This window comes from Aethalodelphis obliquidens, unplaced genomic scaffold (assembly GCF_003676395.1).
Source record: "Aethalodelphis obliquidens isolate GAN/ISIS:26980383/991018 unplaced genomic scaffold, ASM367639v1 scaffold40, whole genome shotgun sequence".
Classification (NCBI taxonomy): Eukaryota; Metazoa; Chordata; class Mammalia; order Artiodactyla; family Delphinidae; genus Aethalodelphis; species Aethalodelphis obliquidens.
In genome coordinates, this window is record NW_020837984.1 from 698,709 (window position 1) to 708,854 (window position 10,146).

Consider the following 10,146-nt stretch of genomic DNA (forward strand, 5'->3'; position numbering starts at 1 on the left):
CCCAGGCCCCAACCATTCCCTTGTTCAGAGAAGCACTTCACTCCTGCTATAAGCAGTAAGCTTTTGTGCAAGATTATGTTGGAAGAAAGGATTCTTTTCTTTAAAAACGAGCTTAAAAATCCTGAATTAATACAGCAAGTACAATAAATAGGTGTCTGTACATCTTTGGGATACTAAGAAATGTCTAAGGATTTTTATTGGATAATCACAACATGTATGAGCACATACAACCAATTGTGCGCTGAATTTGACCAAGGTGGCGGCAAATCAGGTGACTGGGTTTGCAGGATGGACTTGGCCCTCTTGTGGTGTTGAGATAGTCACCCTGAAGTGAGTGGAGTCGGTTACTATGTTTATTTATGTAGTGAGTAAACTCACAATCACAAGAAATGCAGTAAAATCTGGGGGCTGGCAAAAATATTGATACATGGACAGATTCCCATGAACCACAGGCTTATATTCAGCTTATTAGGTCGATCCATAGGCTTCTAACTTTCTTTAAGAGACTGAATATTGTCATTATTTGAGTTATTTCATAGGGGACTTCCATCAGCAAAATATTTACTCATTTTCTGTAATAAGAGCAACTATTTCTTTACCTTTCAAAGAGTGGGGGGAAAAAGCAGGAGGGTTTTGTTTTGTGTGAGGTAAAAATCGAAGAGTTAACAGGTCATGGTCAGGGTTCCTTTCTGTGTGTGGACTGTGTAGTCCCTATACAGTCTATGCCCCTTCCTCTCATGCACGGAAGCTACAGACCTGAGGAGGGCAGGCAGGTGAACAAAGACTCCATTCATTCAGTAAATATGTATTGAGTGCCAATTATCACTGGGCATCATGCTAGATGTTGGGGATACAATAGTGTGTAAGACTCTGACCCTGCCTTCTTAGAATTTGCATTCTAATGTGGAGGAGGCACGTAGTGAATACATAATCATATAAACATAGCAATTATAGAATGTGGCAATTCCCATTATATACACAATAGCATGGGAGTAGGGCCCTTTTTAGATAGGGGCAGTCACAGTAAGGTCTCTGAGAGGGCAAAAACCTCAGTGCATTTTAGAAGGCCACAGCTGGCCTCTGCTGGCTGCCAAGGCCATAAATGTGTGGCACTTACTGTACTTGACAGCTAAATGTGTGCCATCAGGACCCACGAATTAGAGACAATGCTGTGGAAACCCTGAGGGGACCAATAGTTGGTGATTCTCTGAACAGGAACAGAGAAACACAGCACAGTTAATTTATTAAATGAAGAGATTTTTCCTCGGTCACTTAACATTTATCAGCACTGTGTTTTATTCGTTTTTCTTTAATGCAAAGATGGCCTGAAGAATACTTAAAAGTAATATGTACAAGATCATTGTCCTTTGCCATTCCATAAAAAATTGTTTTCACAACTGTGAAAACATGTAAGGAATGTATCCATAATGGAATTCCTGTTTCTGTTATTTCTTTATAATTGTTAACGGCAACATGATTTTGGTAAGAGAATTAAACTTTACAAAAATTAGTTTTATTTTCAAAATTTCTACATAAGGCATTTATATTAGAGGGAAGGGAGGACATGGTTATCAAGTAACATGACTTCTGTCAATAGAATTTTCCAGTTTACATTCTCATTCTTTCATTTTTATTCATTGAACCTTCTTATTGTTTTTTAAAGCCTACCAGTGGATCATGTTGCTTAAATAAAAATACCTGAAAGATATATGCACACAAAGCAGACTCAGATTTACAGCAGAAATAATGGACTTGAGTCTTGTTCGAGAAAATATAATTCACCCATCCATCCAGCCATCCATTCAATATTTATTGAGTCTGTGAAACTGATAGGTAAAATATGCTGGAGTTAAGAGCGTGTATTAGTGTATTATGATCGTGTTGGGTGCACACAGTTCATGATTCAATCTTTCTCTGCATAGTTACTGTAGCAATTCTCTGAAAGGCATGTAAGTAGCCAAAATGTGGCTAGAGAAGCTAAAATAAAGAGCAATTTGAAATTATCCACTGTGTTAAAAATGGACTAACAGAATGAATTCTGGAAAAATACATGGGGTGGTTTACCTAGGCAACCACAAAGAAAAGAAAAGAGAAACTATTATATCACCAAGGAAGTTCAGTAAGCCATCTGATTACAATATGAGAAATCACTAGTTTCTCTGTATACCAGTTTAAAAACATGATGATTAAAATGCACCTTGTTCAAAACAGCAAGAAAAATAGAACATATCTAAGTATAAACTTACCAAGAAATATACAGGACCTGAATTTAAGCAAAAAAATTTTAATGAGGAACATAAACACTTGAACAAAAGTAGACAAAATTGTTACTTTTTTTTAATACAGTTTTCTTGAAGTTTAATAATTTTTCGAAGTAATTCAAGAAGGTCAAGAGAATGTATTTCTTTTTTCAAAAAAGAGATAGTTTGGTTTAAATCACTGTACTTGGTTTCTAAGTGGGTTTTTAAAAATAATTTACATAGATTTCTTTTTTTTCTTGCTTTATGAGAAATACTGATCAGCATATTGCTTCTTTGAAAAGGGGGCTCAAATCACCCAATTCTTTGTGAGAAATAAATTAAAATTATTTAATTATTGACTTCACTTTATTCATAATCAATACTCTATTCATAAATACTCTTTTTTTTTTTTTTTTTTTTTTGGCGGTACTTGGGCCTCTCACTGTTGTGGCCTCTCCCGTTGTGGAGCACAGGCTCCGGACGCGCAGGCTCAGTAGTTGTGGCACACGGGCCCAGCCCTTCCACGGCATGTGGGATCTTCCCAGACCGGGGCACGAACCCGTGTCCCCTGCATCGGCAGGTGGACTCTCAACCACTGCGCCCCCAGGGAAGCCCCATAAATACTTTTTATTCATAAATATTCATGAAAAAGTAAAAGCATATTGAATAATTTAAATACATATAACAAATTATTTTTAAATTTTTATTTTATATTGGAGTAGAGTTGATTAACAATGTTGTGTTAGTTTCAGGTGTACAGCAAAGTGATTCAGTTGTACATATACATGTATCTATTCTTTTTCAAATTTTTTTCCCATTTAGGTTATTACAGAAGACTGAGCAGAGTTCCCTATGCTATACAGTAGGCCCTTGTTGGTCATCTATTTTAAATATAGCAGTGTGTATATGTCAATCCCAACCTCCCAGTTTATCCCTCCTCTGCCCCCCCCAGCCACCTTTTCCCTTTGGTAACCATAAGTTTGTTTTCTAAGTCTGAGAGTCTATTTCTGTTTTGTAGGTAAGTTCATTTGTATCTTTTTTTTTTTAGATTCCACATATAAGTGATATCATATGATATTTATCTTTCTCTGTCTCAGTTACTTCACTTAGTATGATAATCTCCAGGTCCAACCATGTTACTGGAAATGCATTATTTCATTCTTTTAATGGCTGAGTAATATTCTGTTCTATATATGTACCACATCTTCTTTATCCGTTCATCTGCTGATGGACATTTAGGTTACTTCTATGTTTTGGCTGTCATAGACAGCGCTGCAATGAACATTGGAGTGCATGTATCCTTTCAAACCATGTTTCTCTCTGGATATATGCCCAGGAGGGGGATTGCTGGGTCATATGGTAGTTCTATTTTTAGTTTTTCAAGGAACGTCCATACTGTTCTCCATAGTGGATGTACCGATTTACATTCCCACCAACAGTGAACCTCACTTTTCCCCACAACTTCTCCAGCATTTATTGTTTGTAGACTTTTTGATGATGTCCATTCTCACCAATGTGAGGTGATCTCTCATTATACTTTTGATTTTCATTTCTCTAATAATTAGTGATGTTGAGCATCTTTTCATGTGCCTTTTGTTCATCTGTATGTCTTCTTTGGAGAAATGTCTATTCAGAGCTTCTGCCTATTTTTTGATTGGGTTGTTTGTTTTTTTGATATTGAGCTGCATGAGCTGTTTGCAGGTTTTGGAGATTAATCCCTTGTCAGTCGCATCATTTTCAAATATTTTCTCCCATTCTGAGGGTTGTCTTTTCATTTTGTTTATGGTTTCCTTTGCTGTGCAAAAGCTTTTGAGTTTAATTAGGTCCCATTTGTTTATTTTTATTTCCATTACTCTAGGAGATGTATCAAAAAAGATATTGCTGTGATTTATGTCAGACTGCTTTTCCTATGTTTTCCTCTAAGAGTTTTATAGTATCAGTTCTTACATTTAGGTCTTTAATCCATTTTGAGTGTATTTTTGTGTATGGTGTTAAAGAATGTTCTAATTTCATTTTTTTACATGTAGCTGTCCAGTTTTCCCAGCACCACTTATTGAAGAGACTGTCTTTTCCTCCATTGTACAATCTTGCCTCCTTTATTGTAGATTAATTGACCATAGGTGTGTGGGTTTATTTCTGGGCTTTCTATCCTGTTCCATTGATCTATATTTCTGTTTTTGTGCCAGTACCATACTGTCTTGATGGCTGTAGCTTTATAGTATAGTCTGAAGTCAGGGAGCCTGATTCCTCCAGCTCCGTTATTCGTTCTCAAGATTGCTTTGGCTATTCGGGGTCTTTTGTGTCTTCATACAAATTAAGATTTTTTTTTGTTCCAGTTCTGTGAAAAATTCCATTGGTAATTTGATAGGGTTTGCACTGAATCTTTAGATTGCCGTGGGTAGTAAAGTCATTTTGAGAATATTGATTCTTCCAATCCAAGAAATGGTATATCTTTCCATCTATTTGTGTCATCTTTGATTTCTTTCGTTAGTGTCTTATAGTTTTTGGAGAACAGGACTTTTGTCTCCTTAGGTAGTTTATTCCTAGGTATTTTATTCTTTTTGAGGTGATGGTAAATGGGAGTGTTTCTTTAATTTCTCTTTCTGATCTTTCATTGTTAGTGTATAGGAATGCAAGAGATTTTTGTGCATTAATTTTGTATCCTGCAACTTTACCAAATTCATTGATGAGCTCTAGTAGTTTTCTCATCGCATCTTTAGGATTTTCTATGTATAGTATCATGTTGTCTGCAAACAGTGACAGTTTTACATCTTTTCCAATTTGGATTCCTTTTATTTCTTTTTCTTCTCTAATTGCCATGGCTAGGACTTCCAAAACTATGTTGAATAAAAGTGGTGAACGTGGACATCCTTGTGTTGTTCCTGATCTTAGAGGAAATGCTTTCAGCTTTTCACCATTGAGAATGATGTTAGCTGTGGGTTTGTCATATATGGCCTTTATTATGTTGAGATATGTTCCCTCTATGCCCACTTTCAGGAGAGTTTTTATCATAAATGGGTGTTGAATTTTGTCAAAAGCTTTTTCTGCATCTATTGAGATGATCATATGGTTTTTATTCTTCAATTTGTTGATGTGTATCACACTGATTTGCAGATATTGAAAAATCTCCTGGTCCGGATCTTCCCGGACCAGGGCACAAACCCACATCCCCTGCATCGGCAGGCGGACTCCCAACCACTGCGCCACCAGGGAAGCCCTCTGTTGATGATTTTTGCATCTATGTTCATCAGTGGTATTGGTCTGTAATTGTCTTTTTTCCTGGTATCTTTGTCTACTTTTGGTATCAGGGTGATGAGGGCCTCAGAATGAGTGGGAGTGTTCCTTCCTCTGCAATTTTTTGGAATAGTTTGAAAAGGATAAACTTTTCTCTGAATGTTTGATAGAATTCACCTGTGAAGCCATCTAGTCCTGGACTTTTGTTTGTTGGGAGTTTTTAAATCATGGTTTCAATTTCAGTAATTGTGATTGGTCTGTTCATATTTTCTATTTCTTCCTGGCTCAGTCTTGGGAGATCGTACCTTTCTAAGAATTTGTCCATTTCTTCTACATTGTCCATTTTATTGGCATATAGTTGCTTGTAGTAGTTTCTTATGATCCTTTGTATTTCTGTGGTGTCCACTGTAACTTCTCCTTTTTCATTTCTAATTTTATTGATTTGAGTCCTCTTTTTTCTTGATGAGTCAGGCTAAAGTTTTACCAATTTTGTTTATCTTTTCAAAGAACTAGATTTTAGTTTCATTGATCTTTTCTATTTTTTTCTTTGTCTCTATTTCATTTATTTCTGCTCTGATCTTTATGATTCCTTTCCTTTTACTAACTTTGGGTTTTGTTTGTTCTTCTTTCTCTAGTTGCTTTAGATGTAAGGTTAGATTGAGGAAAGAACCTCATTTTAGATGCTTATGTATGCACTCCAGTATCTAGAATATACCTTGCATACAGTGCTACTTAAATACTTATTGAATTGAATTAATGGGTACTATTGGATTATGTGGTTCTTTTACACATTAACGGGGAGTGGGAAAAAAAAATATATCTCATTCCAATCACATCCTCACTAATTAGAAAAAAATTTGTGTAAAAATTTGTGACTAGTTATTTTTTGGCTAGGAGAACTCTTATGTCTGCCATTTCCAGACCTGAGCCACCCCTATCAAGGGCAAGGGCAGCACATGAAGAGTGAGGTCTTAGGGCTTGCCAAGTGACAGATGACCAGAATACTCCTAGGTGAGTAGGCACGTCAGGCAAGACAGTTCCTAGCAACACAGATGACATGTGTGGAGCCATGGCACAGAGTGGCCCTCCCCCTACACATACACACACACACAGTGTAAACAGAGCTGACTCACCTAACAGCATGACCATTCTGCTCCTACCAGTGGTGTAAATTCCTCCTTGGCCATAGGTCTAGCCAGTGAAGAAGTTCTTGGTGGTGTTGAAGATCAACTACAGGTAGATAGTCAAGCTCTCAACTAGTTAAATACACAGAGCTCAGGTGGATTAGTCATTGCAGCTTTGATGTCCACTAGTCCAAGTCCTGGACTCAGTGGTTCAAGTTCCTCTCTTATTCTTACTGGAGCCCATTCAAATATGGCTTTCACTCCACCAACACTGTTCTTGTCAAGGTCATCAGTGACCCCTGTGTTACTAAACACAATGGTCAATTCTCAGTCCTCACCTTACTTGACCTGCTGGCAATGTTGCCCCAGTTGATCTCTCCCTGTTCCCAGAGGGCTTCATTTGACTCTCAGGACACAATGCTCTCCCAGTTTTTCTCCTACCTCACTGGATGCTTTCTTTTCCTCTGCTGGTTCTTCTTCTATTTCCTGAGCTCTTAACATTGGGATGCCCTACAGTGCAGTCTGTGGACCTCTTTCCTTTTCTATCTACATTCACTTTCTTGGTGATCCCACCCATTCTTATGGCTTTCAATGCTATCTACAGACAAATTCCAAATTTCATCTCTCCAGATTCATAGATCCAGCTGCCTACTCAACATCTCATTTAGATGTTTAACAGACATCTCAAATTTAACATTCTATAAATGAACTTCTGATCTTTCCCCCAAATCTGCTCTTCTCACAGTCTCTCCATTTCAGTAAATGACAATTCCATCCTGTAGTTTTTCAAACCAATTGTAGTTTTTCAAACCAATTGTAGTTTTTCAAACCAATAACCCCGGTATCATCCTTCAGTCTCCTCTTTTTCTCACACCCACATCCAATCTGTCAGCAAATCCATTGACTATACCTTCACAGTATATCCAGAATCTGATCACTGTCACCACCACCACTGCTCCTGCCCTGGGCAAGTTACTTAACTCTTCTGTGTCTCTTTCCTCATCAGTAACTTAGGAGGACTAATGGACTATAGCTTACAGGGTTAATGTGTGGATTAAAGGAAATAGTGTATGTAAAGAATTTAGCACAGTGCTGAGCAAACAGGTAGTGCTTCATAAATGTTAGCTTTTATTTCTACTGGCCTTTCTTTTCTAGAAGGTTTCAAGGAGATTTGACTGGTAATGTTGAAGCCATCAGCCGTTTTCATAATAACTGAACTTCATTCTTCAACACATGCAATTTTGATTTTTAAGATTTCAACTAAATGAGTTGAAGAAAAGAAACTGTTGCTGTGCTGATGGCTTAGCTTATGAAAAACAATAAAATAAAAGCTCACGTTACCCAGAAAAATTGTCACAAATAAGAATCAAAAAGGGGGTTAAAACAAACTACTATTTGTAAAATAAATAAGATACAAGGATGTAATATACAGCACAGGGAACATAGACAATATTTTATAATAACTTTAAGTGGAGTGTAATCTATAAAAATATTGAATCACTATGTTGTACACCTGAAACTAATATAATATTGTAAATCCACTATATGCCAATAATAGAGTTAAGTAACACAAGGGCAATCTTGAATCATTGTCATTCTTCTCCAGCCTGATTAAGAGTAATTTTCAGCTAGTCAGACAACTTTAGCTTAGAAAATATTCTTAATTCAAGGTTATGTGAGATTGTTACATATGATACTGCACAGCTGTACACAGCACTAGCTTCACAACCTCAAAGACTTTTGGGGATATGAGGAAACTTGTAGACTGTTTCTACAACTGGGATAACAGCCATCATTTGTATAAAACTGCCTCCTATTATTATTAACCTGTAGTCCCACTTAATCTGAAACGCCAACTAATTATTAGTAGGTAGAAAGATTCTGGAAAATCCTTAACAATATCTGAGGTGTTAGCAATATTACAGTAATCTTGGAATTTATATGAAGCATCTCATTAAGTACCAAATGTATAAATTATCACTTACTAGTGATATCATGTATAAATTAGACACATGATATCACTAATAAGAAAAAACACTATATAAGCAGAAAAAGTTTCAGAACATTTACTCTGTCTCTTTAATGCACTTTGCTAATATATATGGTAAGAAATGTTTTTTGAATAGATAAGAAAAATATTCATCTAATTTTATTTTAATGTTTAAATAAAGAATAAATGTGATTTTTCCCATATTCTTTCATTCTTTCTCTCTCTCTCATTCTGCACATACATATATATAATCTACCATGTGCTGGGTAAGGAGAAAAACTCATGGTGCAGTTTTTCTTCTTTATAAAAATATTTTTATCCTTTTGCATACAAGAGCTAGGTAGTAATGGCATCGGATGTTTTAAGAGGAGGGAAATAACCCCAATATGAAATCATCCGGAGTTGACTGTGCTTAGTTTGTCATTAGCTTTTCTTTGTCCACATTTAATTATATGTTAAACTCTGTGGTATTCTGATATAAAATTTTCACGTTGTACAACTCATGTATATATTTCACATTATATGCAGAAGTTACTTAGTAAACATAAACTCCCATTATTACTCATCGTGGGATCATTTTAGCTAGTCTATATATACTTAAATGCTAATTTTTATTTGTGTATTTTTTGTAGGAAGTCCTGGCTGAGCAATGTTGGAAGTCCTAGTTCTCGCATCGATCGCACGACCTTTTCCAATGAAAAAACCATCTCTAAACTTGAATACTCTAATTTTACTATTCGATACTAATAGGAGAAAAATTAAAATTGTAACGCTCATACTGCACAAAAGACACTATGTATTCTTAAGTCTATATACTACAATGATAGTAGCAGAGTAGGGTAAAAAAAAGGAACTTTCTGTTCTGAAAGCTACATTATATGTTACTAAAAATGTCTGACACTGAAATAGTTTTGCTCAAATATGTTTTGAACAAGCCAAAACTTAGCGTTCTAAAATTTAAAATGTCATTACAAAATATTTAATATGAATATTTTACTGTATTTAAACTTGTCTCTTGGAATCTTTAATTCTAATATTATGGCATACATGTTATTTGGCTGGACATAAAATAAAGTTAACCATGTAAAAATTATTTTTAGGTATTGTTGTCTGAATTGCATTCTAAAATCTCTGAATAATAATTTAAAGTTGAATAATTTGTTTAATAACAACAACAACAAAATAACCAGTAGTTAGATATAAATGTATATGATGATCAGCATAGCCCTAAAATCAATAGTTTCAAAAACTCTGGTTAAATGAGAACATGACTCAGTACTTCGGTTGGAAGTACTTAATGCTTTCTAGGAACTATATTGTTCTGTACAGTGAACAGATGAGTGAAGAACCCACACTGGTAGTGTAGCAAGCTGCAAGGTTTATATCCACAAACACCCACAATGGATGGCCTATGAACCAGGAAAGGAACTGAGAGTCTAAATAAATCATACTATCCCCCAAACTTGGCCTATCATCCGGGGATTTTCACATACAGTTGATAATTAAGCAACATAGTATTTTAAGGGGAAGGTTTATTTCTATACTACAGAATTATACT

General features: G+C 35.7%; 1 protein-coding gene across 1 annotated transcript in view; it reads left to right on the forward strand.

The window, feature by feature from the left end:
- Positions 1 to 9,681, forward strand: part of ACYP2 (acylphosphatase 2) — a 175,189-nt gene extending 165,508 nt beyond the window's left edge. Inside the window, exon 4 of the mRNA XM_027131672.1 lies at positions 9,221 to 9,681. Within this exon, the coding sequence (XP_026987473.1) occupies positions 9,221 to 9,335 (115 nt within the window). The 3' untranslated portion in view covers positions 9,336 to 9,681. The remainder of the gene's footprint in view (positions 1 to 9,220) is intronic.
- Positions 9,682 to 10,146: the final 465 nt, after the last annotated feature.